At 44.6% G+C, this 15,962-nt stretch overlaps 1 protein-coding gene across 1 annotated transcript in view; it reads left to right on the top strand.

Moving 5' to 3' along the window:
• The first annotated feature begins 6 nt into the window (after window positions 1–6).
• The window catches only part of RASSF3 (Ras association domain family member 3), a 68,754-nt gene continuing 52,798 nt past the window's right edge, over window positions 7–15,962 (top strand). The window contains exon 1 of the mRNA XM_029953169.1: window positions 7–198. Within this exon, the coding sequence (XP_029809029.1) occupies window positions 88–198 (111 nt within the window). The 5' untranslated portion in view covers window positions 7–87. The remainder of the gene's footprint in view (window positions 199–15,962) is intronic.

Here is a 15,962-nt window from a genome sequence, read left to right as displayed (position 1 = left end):
GGAAACTCGCGGGGCGGGCGGGCGCCGCACCCCTGCCTGGCCGCCTGCGCCCGGGGGAGGCGGCCCACGCGCGACGGGACCAGCAGCATGAGCAGCGGTTACAGCAGCCTGGAGGAGGACTCCGAGGACTTCTTCTTCACCGCCAGGACCTCCTTTTTCAGGAGAGCGCCCCAGGGCAAGCCCCGAGCCGGCCAGCAAGTGAGTGGCACGCGCCGTGGGCGCCGCAGCCTGCGCCCGTCGCTCCCGGATCCCCGAATCCACGTGTGTCTGCGGGGCCCGTTGGGGATGCCGGCTGGGAAGGAGGAGGGGGCGGCCGAGAAGGGGCTTCTGCCGTTGGGGAATCCCAGGGTCGTGCCTGGAGCTCGCGCACATGGGCGTGCGCGCGCGGAGGGCGGCTCGGGCTGGGGAAAGAGGAGGAAGGGCGGGAGGCCGAGGGCCGGCTCCTGCCTTCCTCGCCAGATGGCCTCTGCGGCCCAGCGTCGGGCTGCGGGCTTCGGGGAAGCAGTGCTGAGCGTGGAGGCGTCCCCCGCCACTCCGGCGTTTCCCCTGCGCCCCGGCCCTCACTGTGAGTCGGTTCACTGGGCGCTGGGCCCCTGAGTGGCATGGACTTCGTGTAATAGCCAGGGGTGGCGGTGGTGACCTGGCTTCCCCTACCTTCCGGCTCCAGGACTTTGGGGGTGGGGACGATTGTAGGCGCTCGCTAGATCTCGGTTGCGGGAGTCAAGGTTGTGCGTTTCCTGCAAAGTCAAGTTTGTGAGTGCCTCCAATGTTTTGCAAACAAGTTCCGGTGCTAGGTAAATACCAGCCGGCGGGAGCCGAGCCTTAGCCGGTTTCTTCCTTTTTTGGAGGAAGCGTGCCGTGGGAAGCCGGACTTAGGAAAAGATGGCAAGGGAACTTGGGCCGGTTTCGCCGACCGTGACCGTGTTTTTCAGGGAGGCTTTCCCGAAACGGGCCACTTGGGATGGACTTCTCAGTCCTGAGCGTGAACTCTAAGCCTCCTGGCTCTGGGAGCCACACCAGGGAGCCCCGCCAACCCAGCCGTGCTCACATCAGATTAGAGAAGGCTGTAATGGAACAAATTTGTTGCTCTTAAAAAACATTAGGCGCTCCCCCCCCCCCCCCCAACTTTGCTATTAGTCCTGGAGGCTAGAGGCAAGGGAAATCGTTCAGGGCCGGATGATGAGTTATGGGAGGGGTGAGGACGGAGTAATGTGTCAGGGTTTCCTTGCCAGACCTTTTAAGTTTATTTAACCACTTTCTGAGGTCAGATTTCTTTTTATGATTCGGAAGTTCTAGGCTTCTCAACCTCTTAACCCCCAAACCAGAAGGAGGGGGAAGGGGAATGGTGAAGGGCAAGAGCAAGTCAAGTGCCCTTATTCAGTAGCAGGTAATTCTGAGTGAAGTCCTGGGGCGGCAGTCCGCCCTCTTTATTGTTTCTAAGGCTTAGGGCTGCACGACTTACTAGTTAACTTTGAGCAGCGGCTTGGCTCAGGCCGCAGTAACAAATGTCATAGACTAGGTGACTTGAACACAAATATTTCTCACAGGTCTGGAGGCTGGAGGTGGATCTGGGTGGGTGATTGGGTTCTGGTGAAGACCCCTTCTTGGCTCGGGCTTCCTGGCTTGGAGAGGCCGGGATTCTTGTTGTGACCTCCTGGGGAGAAAGGGCTAGCTTGCTTCCTCTTAGAGGGGCCTCTCTTCCCGGCCCTCATGGCCTCATTGCCTCCCACAGGCCCCTCCTCCAACTCCTGTCGCATCATTTGAATTTTGGAGTACACATGGAGTTCTTAGCAATTGATCCTTATTTTTCAGTAGAGTGGAATTTAAGGGTACGTGTTTGCTGTGATGTTTGGAAGGCAGAAAATACTGTCCTGCTGTCTTTGAGGGAAGAATTAACTGCTTTTCCTTACGCTTCTTTCGCTTGGCCCGTCTTTCTTTCTTGACCTCTCCTTTGTTTCTCTTCTCTACTTTGTATTTTCTCCTGCCACTTATGTTGCTGTCACCGTTGGACACTTTGGCTAGAATTTGACAGAGGTGGTTGTGCTAGATCGAAGTCTAATCCGGGGCAGCTCTTAATCCCCAGAAAAACTGCTGGTTCTCAGGTTCTCCAGGTGTGCGATGCTCCCTCACAGGGGCCAGAATATCCGGGTTGGACTGTTTCAGGGCTTTAAAAAGTAAAAACATCTCTCTCTTCTCTTTTTTTTTTTTTCCGGTTTACACATTCAGTGTTTTTGCTCATTAATTTAGCATGCATTTTATGTAATGCTTGTTTAGCACTTAGGATTAGTCTGGCATTCATACGTGTTTTGAAGTATTGTGCTGAAAACCAGGACAGTAAGATTTAGTTCTTGGCTTGAAGATGGTGTTTTGTATATTCTGAAGCTTTACTGCCTGCGCATTTCCCCCTTCTCACGTAGCACCTGGAAGGCGCTGCGTTATGGAACTTTCTCGCCAGGTGGAAAAAGTGTTTCAAACTGACTTTTTGTGGGCATTTTGGTTAAAGTGCCTGAATGAGTCTGTTAAATTCCTGATAAGATTTGCGAGTTAAAGAAGTAAAACTTACAAAGCAAGCCAGTCTAAATATAGAACAATTGTTTTACCTATGCTTAGATGATAGATGAGCCTTTTTCATTTTATTAGTTATTTCATCATTATTTTAAGGAATCTTTGTGGCCACCGTTGGGCTTGAATTCATGACCCTGAGATCAAGAGACCCTCACTATATTGGCTGAGTCAGCTAGGCACCCTACCTTTTTCATTTTATTATGTTGGTGATTGTAAGAATAAGATAAGCATTTCTGACAAAGTGTAAAAGTGGAATTTATCCTTTGTCTAGAGAGGTTCAAAGAGAGATGTTGCTGTTGGCTCTGTTATTGATAATGGTAATTGTTTTTTTGTTTTTGGTGCTAAACCATCTGGTGAAAAAGCCAGGAAGATACGGTTTCTAGGACTCTTGAAAATATCCAGAGAAAGCAAGATGTTTGTGGTAAATGCAGGATGGAGGAAAAGGGGGAAGGGGATGAGGAATTCTTTTCTTCTCTTGCCAGGCAAAGGAATATAGCCCAGCTTCCGTCTCCAACAAAAACAAAAATCTTATGGATATAAAGGAAATGTTACCATTTTCTTATATTAATGTTGGTCCCATCTTTCAAAAAGGAAAAGGCCTAGAAACCTATCTGGAGGATATAAACAGGAACGAGCACGGGACTTTCTGTGACAGTTTGGATGTCTTGTGTATTACTGTAGCTCTCGGGTCTCCGCTGGTACCTGATACACTGTGGTTGCTCTGTATTAGTTATATTAACGCTTTCCTGGTTTGATGATAATTGGCTTTTTTTTTTTCCTAAAATATTTTTTCTAATTTTTTATTTTTGAGAGAGAGACAGCGTGAGCAGGGGAGGGTGAGAGAGAGGAAGATACTGAATCCGAAGCAGGCTCCAGGCTCTGAGCTCGCTGTCAGCACAGAGCCCAACATGGGGCTCGAACCCACGAACCGTGAGATCATGACCTGAGCTGAAGTCGGACGCTTAACTGACTGAGTCACCCAGGTGCCCCTCTTTTTTTTAAGTTTATTTGAGAGAGGGGCAGGCGGGCAGGTGGGCAGAGAATAATCCCAGATAGGCTCCACAAGGCTTGATCCCACGGATCTTGACATCATGACCTGAGCTGAAATCAAGAGTCTGGTGCATAACTGACTGAGCCACCCAGGGGCTCTGATAATACTTGGCTCATTACAGGTTTTCAAATGTACCCTATTTTAGGATTCTCCCAAGAACCCCCTGGAGAAATAATGAAAGGTAAGGCTTTGTTAAGTGATTTCACTGATGGGCCCACAAACTTTCCTTTTTTGTTAATTCTCAGCCAAAAATATTTTAAATTCAATTTTCTCTTTGCAAATATGGACCTTTGTAATTTAGGTGTTTCTTAAAATGTTGACTCCCACCCCACATATATCTTCATTACAGTGTTCACAGTTCATGATTGTGCATTCACTCTTGTTTCATGAAGACCAAAAATGTGAGCAATTCCATTATTCATCATTCTCTGCTTCACATTCAGCCTTCTAAGAGTAGAAACGGACTGAAGTTACTAATGTAGTCTATTGGAGCCTATCTTACCCTCTAGCTAAGGTAATCACTTTTCTTTCTGAGCCTTTGGTAGTTTAATAGGAATAAGGAAAGGAGACACTTTTTGCTTTAGCAGAATAGCCCAACTTCTGTCTCCTGTAAAACAAAAATCTTACGGATATAAAGGAAATGAAGGTCAAGAAGTCTTAAACTTAAAAAATTTTCTCTGAACCCCTCACGCTTCTAAAAGAAGTTACCCTGAAGAATTGTTTAATAAGGCAAGCCGTGAGACCCCATATAACAAGCCTCAAGTTTGCCCTATGGGTTCTCTCCTTATTATAATTTAAAGTTTTCTCGGGGCGCCTGGTGGCTCAGTCGGTTGAGCGTCCGGCTTCAGCTCAGGTCATGATCTCATGGTTCGTGGGTTCGAGCCCCACGTCGGGCTCTGTGCTGACAGCTAGCTCAGAGCCTGGAGCCTGCTTCACATTCTGTGTCTCCTTCTCTCTCTGACCCTCCCCTATTCCCACTGTCTCTCTCTGTCTCTCAAAAATAAATAAAGAACATTAAAAAAAATTAAAAATAAATAAAGTTTTCTCATACTTGTTGTTTGGTTCTGGGTCATATTGTTAGAACCACCAGTAATGAGGTCCGCTGTTTTTATTCAGGGTTTCCATTAGGAGCTTTGGTGGTAGATCACTGGGAATACAAGAATAATGGTTTACAACCTCAAAGGTATTTTGACTATTAACTTTCTACACTAATTTTTAATCCCTATCTTGTCAAACATAAATACTCCTCCCCGTCCGCATGGCTGGTGCGTGGTGATTTGCACGTTTCTCCTCCGTGTCTGGTATATTTTGTTCTCACACGGTACATAATAATCCACTGGAATTTTGTGTTTGTGTGAGCAGGACTGACGGCACATTCCTTTAACTCACTTTCAAGAGAACATTAGTCACCTCTTACATGAAAATACATTCGCTCCCCCGTTTCTTCTTCTGGCTAACTTGCAAAAGATTTGGGATTCTTTGGAAAGCAGTGACACAAAACATTTATGAAAAGAAAAGCTAAAAATATCCAATAATGTGCTTATTCTTTTTAGACTTCCTTTGGCAGTCAGTGCATGTCATACTGTAAACATTCATTTTCTGGGAGAGGAAAAAAAAACAAAAAATGAGGCAGACCATGCACGGTTTAGTGTGTGCGGCGGGGAGGGGCCCCCATTCTTAGCCCTGAGCTCTTGCTCCCCCACAGCTGCCCGCAGAAGAGGTGGTCTCTGACAAAGGCTGCTTCTGATTTGGCTCAAGGCCATTATCTAGTTGGGGCCCTTGGTGAGAAGTGCTGGTGCAAAGAGGACCCGACAGGAGATCGATGCCTGGGGAGGGGCTGCTCGCACTTGATGCATCTTGGCTAAAGTCAGCTGTTTGTGTCCTGGTCTCATTGAAGAGCCCTGGACGGTGCCTGGTAAGAGGTGTTTTTCTGACCGAGCATTAGCTGTGTGACGGGGCCCTGCTTCTTGTTCACTCTCTGATGCAACAACTTCTATTTATTTAAACGTTTATTTTTGAGAGCGAGAGCACGAGTGGAGAAGGGGCAGAGAGCGTGGGAGACAGAGGATCCCAAGCGGGCTCTGTGCTGACAGCAGAGAGCCTGGTGAGGGGCTCGAACTCACAAACCGTGTGTTTTGTTCTATTTTAATTTAATTTATTTTTATTTTTATTTATTTTTTTATTTAGAAAGCGAGAGCCGGGGGGGCGCAGAGGAGAGGAAGAGAGACAGAATCCCAAGCAGACTCCACACTGTCAGCACAGAGCCTGATACAGGGTTTGAACTCATGAACTGTGAGATCATGACCTGAACTGAAATCAAGAGTCAGACGCTTCCCCCAACTGCGCCACCCAGGCGCCCCTGGAACAACCTTTTAAAGACCGCATGTGACTAGGGCTCTGGTCATAGCAGTCTTCACTTCCTTTCTGGAGCCCTGTGATTCGCCATCACAGAGCTCTGGCCTGGGACTGCTGCTCTTCCTTCTCCGTCCCCTCACCGAAGTCTGCCTGAATCACCGCTCCGAAGCAGGCACCCTCTCCTCCTAAAGCCCTCTGCTCTTGCCTCTCAGAGCAAAAATTATAATTTGTTGTTGTATTTAGTTTAATGAGGACAGAGACTACCCTGTTGACCCAGCACATAAAATAAATGCCCTGTACTTAGTAGTTTTTGAAGGAATGGAAACCTACTGATTTTGTGTGTGGGTTTTTTTTTAATGTCTTTATTTTATTTTGAGAGACAGAAAGTGAGTGGGGGAGGGGCAGAGAGTGAGGGAGACTCAGAATCCTGAAGCAGGTTCCAGGCTCTGAGCTGTTAGCACAGAGCCTGATGCGGGGCTGGAACCCACGGGTTGAGATCATGACGTGAGCCAGAGTCAGGTGCGTAACCGACTGAGCCAACCAGGTACCCCAAAATCCTGCTGATTTGGGATGGAAGTTCCAGTCCTTCGTACTGGGAGTTTTCTTTTATACATAAGTGTACACAAGTTTTCCTCTTCTCCCAGCTAAACCAAAAGTTTCTAAAGTTTCTTACACATTAATAGTCATTTAAAAGCAGATGATATTGGTAATCATTGTTATTACTGGGTTAGGTATAATTCACTTTATAAATTTCCCCCTTATTTTAAGAAAGCCCATTATTCATTCATTCAACATTTATTGATTTATTCTGCCAACAGTTTATTTTTGCTGTGAAGGGAAAGAGCAGAGGGGAGGGGTGCCTACTTTGCCTTTTTTTTTTTTTTAAGGTTTTATTTTTTTTTGGAGAGAGAGCACGTGCAAGCAGGGGAGAGGGGCAGAGGGTGAGCATCTTAAGCAGACTCCATGCTCATGCTTAGAGATGTGGAGTCTGATGTGAGGCTCGATCCCATGACCCTGGGGTCATGACCTAAGCTGAAGTCAAGAGTTGGATATTCAGTCTACTGAGCCACTCAGGCGCCTCCATTGAGTAATATTTTTTTAAAAGCTCACCAAATAGGACATCTCTCTAATTTTTCTTTAAATCTTTTTTTTTAATGTTTCTTGTTTATTTTTGAGAGACGGAGACAGTGTGAGTAGGGGAGGGTCAGAGAGAGGGAGATACAGAATCCAAAGCAGGCTCCAGGCTCTGAGCTGTCAGCACAGAGCCCACTTGGGATCCTATGTCTCCCTCTCTCTCTGCCACGGGGCTCGAACCCACGAACTGTGAGATCATATGAGACCTGAGCTGAAGCCGGATGCTTAATCGCCTGAGTCACCCAGGCGCCCCTCTAATTTTTCTTCAATGCGCATGTTCCCTTAGTGTAAAGGAAATTTGTACCTGTTGACAGTTTTTAAGAACACTGCTGTTGTGTAAAGCGTGGTAAAGCTGTACATCAGTTGAGATGGAAAGGCTTACTGAGAAGTGATCCCTGTACAACAGGCCACATTGTGCTGTTGACATCTGTCCAGAAACCGTAGGTGGTCGTGTTCCAACAGAAACATTCGCATCCTCAAGGATATGAAATGCATTAAACAGTTAATAATGCTAACCCAAGTTTATCAAACTTCCAAACGAGATTAGTTTTCCAGGTTTTTCTTTTCTTTTTAACATTTATTCACTTTTTTAGAGAGTGAGAGAGACAGCACGAGAAGGGGAGAGACAGAGAGAGGACAGGGAGACACAGAATCTGAAGCAGGCTCCAGACTCTGAGCTGTCAGCACACAGCCCGATGCGGAGCTTGAACTCACAAACTGTGAGATCATGACCTGAGCCAAAGTTGGACGCTTAACCGACTGAGCCACCCAGGCACCCCTCCAGGATTTTCTGAATAGTTAGTTCAGGTTTGGCCATCAGTGGCTAGTCAGATGGTTTTGTTTACTTATCATCTTCATCATCATCATCATCATCATTATTATTATTTTTTTTTTTTTTACAAAAGTTTACTGACTTTTGAGAGAGACAGTGAGGGGCAGAGAGAAAGGGAGAGAGAGAATCTCTCTGCTGAGAGCCTGATGTGAGGCTTGATCTTACAAACCCTGAGATCATGACCTGAGCTGAAATCAACAGTCAGACGCTTAACTGACTTGAACGACCCTGGTGCCCCTAAAGTTAGAATATCTACTTTTTGTTTGTTTTGAGAGAGAGAATGAGCGGGGGAGGGGCAAAGGGAGAATAAGAGAGAGAATCTAAAGTGGGCTTCATGCTTGGTGCTCAGTTTTACACACCACGAGATCATGACCTGAGCTGAAATCAGGAGCCGAACATTTAACTGACTGAGTCACCCAGACACCCCTAACTTGTTATTTATTTATTTAAAAATTTTTTAAAATGTTTATTTATTTTTGAGAGAGACACAGAACGTGAGTGGGGAATGGTCAGAGAGAGGGGGAGACACAGAATCAGAAGCAGGCTCCAGACTGCGTGCTTTCAGCACAGAGCCTGACACAGGGCTTAAACCCACGAACTGTGAGATCATGACTTAAGCTGAAGTCTGCCGCTCAACCGACTGAGCCACCCAGGCGCCCCTGTTATTATTTTTCTAATGGAGAGGGCCAGATACACAGTAGGATGTCAGAGTCCATAAAAAATGGTTAAGATGTGATATTCATGTAAAAATGTTATGAATAGAAGTGATCATTCTAAAGCTGTACTGTCAGATATAGTAGTTACTGACCACATGTGCCTCTTACCCACTTGAAGTGTGGCTGGCCTGAACTCAGAGGTGCTGGAAGTATGAAACATACACTGATTTCTATGACCAAGGAAAGAGAATACACAGTGTAAACAATGACTGTTTAGTATTGGTTACATGTTGAATACTTGGGATATACGGAGTTAAATAAAATTGATTATTACCGGTTTGCTTTTTAACTTGGCTACTGGAAAATTTAGAATTCTGTACGTGCTTTGCATTCTGTTTCTGCTGGGCAGTGCTGTTTGCTGGAGCAGACTCTTGCCAGGAGTTTGGATCTCCATCCGCTAGTGGTGCAGGTGGAGGGATGGGCTGCCAGCGGGTGCCCTGGGAAGATTCTTTGTGAAGGGGAACTTGCCCTTTATTGTTGGGAATAGTTCGTTTCTTCTCAGCCTATTGTGGGTCACGCATACCAGCATTTGAGGTTGTGAAACTTTTGTGTGGGGAACTTCCCTTTTTTCTGACATAGGAGCTGATTGGATAAAAACTGTCCTGTGGCATTCAAACTGCACCTCTGCCTTGAATTCACAGAGTGGAGCTCATTATTTCATAGGGTATTAAAACAGCAAGAGTAATACACATTTTATGGACTGTAATTGCTAACTGATGCTACATTATTCAGTCAGCTAAGAATAATTTACTAATTATATATTGCAGCACTCAGTTCTTTTTCCAGATGCTAAACAAAGTGAGATAATTAGAGGAGGAAGAAGGATGAATTTGGGAATTGGAGACCAGGAGAATAGATTTAGAAGATCTGGATTTAAGAGATTTAGAATGCAATCAGCAAACTGTTTTTCATGAAAGTAATGCAGGTCAGGCAATGTTTGGGTGTCAGGATTGTGAAGGAAGTTTTCTACGTTCATTCCCAAGCGTTCATGGAATGTTCACAATGTGATAGACTGGTGCTAGGGTTTTGATGAACAAAACAGAAACTTGCTCTTGAGTTTAGTTCACAGAGTCTTCCCGCACTTGGCTAGCATGTGGTTCCTGATCTCGAACCCCACTTTGGGTGCAGAGATTACTTAAAAATAAAATCTTAATGTTTGATTTGTAGTCTGTATAGATCATTTCGCATCTGTGGTAAAGAGCAAGATCTTGGTTCAAAGTTTGGCTCCATCTTTGTTTTGTATATGCTAAGAAAGTAGTTTTTTATAAGCATGCCAGTTTTATTCAAAGGCCGGTAAGGTTTTATTGATAGCTGGAGCAATATGTTTAAACATTCCCCCCCCCCCAAATTTTAATGTTTGTTTATTTTTGAGAAAGAGCGAGAGCAAGATCGAGCCACGAATGTGAGAGGGGCAGAGAGAGAGGGAGACACAAATAAAATTTGAAGTAGGCTCCAGGCTCTATGCTAACAGCTCAGAGCCGGACATGGGGCTCAAACTCACAAGCTGTGAGATCATGACCTGGGCTAAAGTTGGATGCTTAACCAACTGAGCCACCCAGGTGCCCCCTCGGCCCCCACATTTTTTTTTTTTTGATAACAAGAATGCTGTAAAAATTGCATCATCTAGTTGGGGGGGAAATGGTCCATTATCTTACTATCCTAATTGAAATATTGTTTTGCAGAATTGTTTCCTAGTTTTTCCCATTTGTCTTTTTTTTAAATTAATCCCTACACCCAACATAGTGCTCAAACTCGTGACCCCAAGATCAAGAGTCATATGCTTAACTGACTAAGCCAGCCAGGTGCCCCTCATTTGTCTTTTTACATACATATAATCGTATTATACTGACTTTAAAAAAATTGTGGTAACAAGCCCCTAAAATTTGCCATCTAGTGTTAAGTATATACAATGTTTGTCTCCAATTGCCAGAACTTTTTCATTTTGGAAACTGAAACGCTGTCCGCATTAAACTGCAACCCCCTCCCCACCATGCTCCTGATTGTCAGCATTCTGTTTCTGTTTCTGTGAGTTTGACTCATCTAGATATCTCCTATAAGTGAAATCCTACGATATTTGTCTTTTTGTGACTGGCTTATTTCAGTATAACATCCGTAAGGTTCATCCATGCTGTAGCATGTGTTACAGTTTCCTTCAAGCCTGAATAATATTGCATTTAGTGTATGTACCGGATTTTGTTTATCCATTCATCAGTCAGTGGCTAGTTGGGTGCTTCTAACTCTTGGCTATGATGACTGATGCTGCAGTGAACATGGGGACACAGAGATGTCTTAGAGACCCTGCTTTTCAGTTCTTTCAGGTGTATACCCACAAGTGGCATTGCTGAATCGTATTGGTAATTTGTTTTTAAATTTTAAGATACATTTTAAAAAATGTTTATTTTTGAGAGAGATATAGACACAGCATGTGGGGGAGGTGCAGAGAGACAGGGAGACACAGAATCCAAAGGAGGCTCCAGGCTCTGAGGTTTCAGCCCAGGACCTGATGTGGGACTTGAACTCATGAACGATAAGATCATGACCTGAGCTGAAGTTGGACGCTTAACTGACTGAGCCACCCAGGCATCCCAGAATTTTAAAGGAATTCTGTATGGACAAATTTGAATCTTGCTATTTAAACTTAGAATTATGAAGGGCGCCTGGGTGGTTCAGTCTGCTAAGCGTCTGACATCAGCTCAGGTCATGATCTTACAGTTCACGGGTTTGAGCCCTGCATGGACCCTGCATGTTTGAGTTCTCTGTTGTCAGCATGGACCCTGCTTCAGATCCTCTGTCCCTCTGTCTCTCCCCCTCCCCCGCGCACTCACTGCCTCACGCTCTGTGTCTGGGTCTGTGTCTCTGTCTGTCTATGTCTCTGTCTCTGTCTCTTAAAAATAAATAAACATTAAAAAAAAAAAAGGCGCCTGGGTGGCTCAGCCAGTTAAGCATCTGACTTCGGCTCAGGTCATGGTCTCCTGATTTGTGATTTCAAGCCCCATGTTGGGCTTTGTGCTTGCAGCATGGAGCTGAAACCTGCTGTTGGAATGTGCTTCGGATTCTGCCTGCCTCTCCCCCACTTATGCTCTGTCCGTCTGTCTCTCTTTCTCTCTCCGTCTCAAAAATAACCATTTAAGAAATATTAACACACCTTTTCCATCATGGAATAGCTTTTTAGAATAAATGTACAAAATGCAATTTTAGTTAGCAGTGAAGGTATGGCCATTTTTATGTTTCTAGTTATATATCACCAATTGAAAGGCTGTATTAAAAAAATTTTTTTTTAACATTTATTTATGTTTGAGAGAGAGCATGAGAGAAAGGGAGACACAGAATCCAAAGCAGGCTCCAGGTTCTGAGCTGTCAGTACAGAGCCGAATGGGGGGCTTGAACCCACGAACTATGACATTATGACCTGAGCCAGAGTTGGATGCTTAACTGAGCCACCCAGGTGCCCCCTGAAGGCTGTATTTTTAACTAGTTTCATTGTGCCCTTAGCTCCACTGGGCATAGTCATTAAAATGGAGGGAAAAGTGGGGTGCCTGGGTGGCTCAGTCAGTAGAGCATGCGACTCTGAGAATAGAGCATAAGTCGTTATTTAATTTGCATTCCTTGAGCAGTAAGTTTAATATGTTTCTGTACTTCTCAGTAGATTTTCGTCTTGGTGTGAGCATTGTTCATGGCCTTTGACCATTTGTTAGGCCGGAAATCTCCAGAGAGCACTGTTCTTGAGTCGTGTGCATATTTAGCCAGGAGATGGTTCTCCTTTTTTGTGGTCAGCTACACTTCAGGTTATTTTCTGACTTACTGTGTTTGGACCAGAGGGACATTACGTACTCGGGCATTTTGAAATCCTTTAGAGTCTGTCTCAGGCCGACATCACTGAAACTCCAAGCAAAAAAAACCCCTCACTTTATTTCTCTAATTATGACACGGGAAAGGCATTACCAAGAAAGCATGAGCATCCTATGAATACGCTGTGGAGTACAGAGGGTAGGAGCTGGATGATGTGCTGCCTTTTACTAAGGTTAAAAAAAAAAAAAAAGGGACTGAATCTGCCTGTTTCTCTTTGAACTTTAGTACATTTAGTGGGAGTTTTCCAAGCACTCGGTAGAATTCATAGGAACCTAAGTTTTATCAATAGACCAGATTTTGATAAAAGGATTATAGGACAAACTGCTAAAAACCCCACCTGGCAAAGAGGATTTTTATAGTGTTTACTTAGTGGTTTATTGTCTTTTGTTGAAACATTGCAGTTGGATAGAATCTGGCCTTGCTGTCTACTTTAAGGCTTGCTTATGATGAAAACTGCTTAATCTCTTATACTTCAATGAACCAGTAGTTTGCCCTCATTTAATTTTTTTTATTCAGAATATTTTATTTTTTTAAATTATTTTTTTAATGTTTTATTTTTGAGACCGACAGAGCATGAGAGGGGGAGGGGCAGAGAGACAGGGAGATACAGAATCTGAAGCAGGCTCCAGGCTCTGAGCTGTCAGCCTAGAGCCCGACATGGGGCTCAAACCCACAAACCACGAGATCATGACCTGAGCTGAAGTTGGACACTTAACCGACTGAGCCACCCAGGCGCCCCAGAATATTTTAATTAAGTGAATCTTTTACTTATTTTTACATTTTTTATTATTTACTTTTGAGAGAGAGAGGCAGAACATGAGTGGCAGAGGGACAGAAAGAGGAAGACACAGAATCTGAAGCAGCTCCAGGCTCTGAGCTGTCCGCACAGAGCCTGATGTGGGGCTCAGACTCAAACCACAAGATTATGACCTGAGCCAAAGTCAGACGCCCTACCGCCCTACCGACTGAGCGCCCCTAAGTGAATCTTTTAAAGAGCTGTGAAGAATTATTTCTGACTTCAGATGGATTATGAACCCCCCTTAATCCTCATTCCTAGGCAACTCAAACAAGTTTACTCTGAAAATTTCCTACAAATGCTTGCTTCGAGGAAATTTTTTTGATTTTTTGCCAGTGAAGTCCTGGAAATTTATGTGTCTCTGATACAGTTCTCAAACAGCAAAACAAAAACCAAAAACTCTTATGAAAGTATAATATAGCTGGATGCATTACATGAGAGAGAAGAAATAGCAGCACTAAAAATGAAGTTTAACATTCCATCGTGTTTTACAGTTAGTGGAGCTTTCCAAGAGAATTAAAACTCAGTTGATTTGGACTCTCAGTGGAACTTGGAAATGAGAAATTAAACCAACAGAAGTTTTATTGGTTTAGACCTTCAGTAGATCCAGGTTTTAATGGCACTACAGAGGTGAATTCAGAGGTATTTGACTGTAGTCCATGATTTCCCAGCTCTGGGAAAATGTAAATATTATGTAGGTGGTTTAAAGAAACCATAATATTACTCTGGTCCATTTAAGGTCTGTTTCTGTTTGTTTAAACAGGCTCGTGGATAGCTTTTTCTCGCCAGTATTCCTTTGGGGGGAAGTTACAGCCCTTTCAGATATTTCTGAAGTTTGAAAATTGCTTTCTTGCCTTCTCTAATGACCAGCGTTGGCCACGTGGTGCCCTTGGTTGGGGGTGTGTGGTGGTGGGGTGCCGTGCTGAGGTGTGGGTTTGATCTTTGGCTGTCCTGCTGGCCTGTGCTAGAGGAAATTCACTCTAGGAACTGTACCCAGAGCGTAATTATTCCTGCCTTTTGGTGCAGAGGATTGGAGGTAGGTCATGTAGGGGAAAGTAATACCTTTGAAAACGGCGGGCGCCTGGGTGGCTCAGTCGGTTAAGCCTCCGACTTCGGCTCAGGTCAGGTCTCACATTCGTGGGTTCGAGTCCTGCATCAGGCTCTGTGCTGACAGCCAGCTCAGAGCCTGGAGCCTGCTTCTGGTTCTGTGTCTCCTTCTCTCTCTGCCCCTCCCCCTCTCATGCTCTGTCTCTCTCTCTATCAAAAATAAATAAAACATTTAAAAAAAGGCAAACATAACACTCAAATAAGCAAATCAACTTAAAATTGACTCACCCTGGTGGTAGTTCTGAACAGTTTTTTTATTTTTTAAATTTTTAATGTTTTCTTTATTTTTGAGAGAAAGAGAGCAAGGGAGGGGCAGAGAGAGAGGGAGACACAGAATCCAAAGCAGGCTCCTGGCCCTGAGCTGTCAGCACAAAACCCAACACCGGGCTTGAACTCACAGTGAGATCATGACCTGAGCGGACAATTAACCGACAGAGCCACCCAGGCACCCCTGAACAGTTTTTATTAACAGTGGATCTTGATCTTTTGATGTGAGGGCTATTAAAAAAAAAAAAAGAGAGAGGGGGGAACTGGATTTTGTTATGGGCTGAAAGGGTGTGTGTTCTTGATTAATTAGAAGCAGCTGTGTAAGGCAGCCTGGGCAAGTCCTTACACCTCTCTGAGCCTCGATTTCCTCATCTGTAAAGAAGCAGCATGCCTGGCACATATAAACTGTAACGAGTACTTAGCAATTTAAAAATTACCTTTTATTTTTAAAAGGCTCTTCCATATATGGTCATGTATCTCATTTGAGTTTTGGGCTGAATGGAGAACTGACCATGCCTGGGAGAGTTGAAGCCAAAGAATGAAAGGAAATTAGGTATGTCGCTTTGGATTTATTGACCAAAGTGGATTGGGAATCTCCATGTCATTGATCAGGAAGAAGCTTCAGTCATTCCTGGAGGCTTACTTTTTTTTTTTTTTTAAACCACTTCCAGTCTCACTGTAGTGCTTTTGTTTTCTAGTAAAGGGTTCGTTGTCTCCTGACCAAGCCTGAGGCCACCTATCAAAGTCCTCCCGAACTTCTTTTTTCCCCTTCAAGTTAGCCACCCCAGTGGAAAGAGAGATCAGACACATGACCATGTGGTTCTTTTGCTCTAGAGTTGATGTGTCGGTTGACACACTGAAGTTTTTTCTTTTCTCTTCCTTTTTTCTTTCCACTTCCTTTTGTTCTTCCGCTCTTATTTGCCCCTGGCTTCGGTATTCTGGCTGCAGAGTTCTGCTCCAGGCTACTGGCTTGACCTGGTGACAGATTTTTGCTTCTTCCTGGGGGTTTCTTTTTTCCTCCAGAAGGTGTAAATTGCCTTATGCTCATTGTTTAGGGACTGAGTCACTGTCTTCTTCCTGGTTTTCAGGAGATCAAATGGGATGAGGTAATTTATGTGACTTCAGTAACTCACAGCAAAGGGGATGTGTCGCTGTCCTTTGAATCCATTTCCACGCGCTGTGGCTGGGTTCCCAGCCCTCTGGCCTCCCACTCACAGTGTTTGAGCATCGCTGGACGCGTCCACAGTGCACAAGTAAGTGTACTTGTGCGCAGTCTGAACACAAGTTTTA

Source organism: Suricata suricatta, chromosome 10 (genome assembly GCF_006229205.1).
Source record: "Suricata suricatta isolate VVHF042 chromosome 10, meerkat_22Aug2017_6uvM2_HiC, whole genome shotgun sequence".
Lineage (NCBI taxonomy): Eukaryota > Metazoa > Chordata > Mammalia > Carnivora > Herpestidae > Suricata > Suricata suricatta.
Note: the sequence above shows the minus strand (reverse complement) of the source record. Positions and strands in the feature narration are given on the sequence as shown.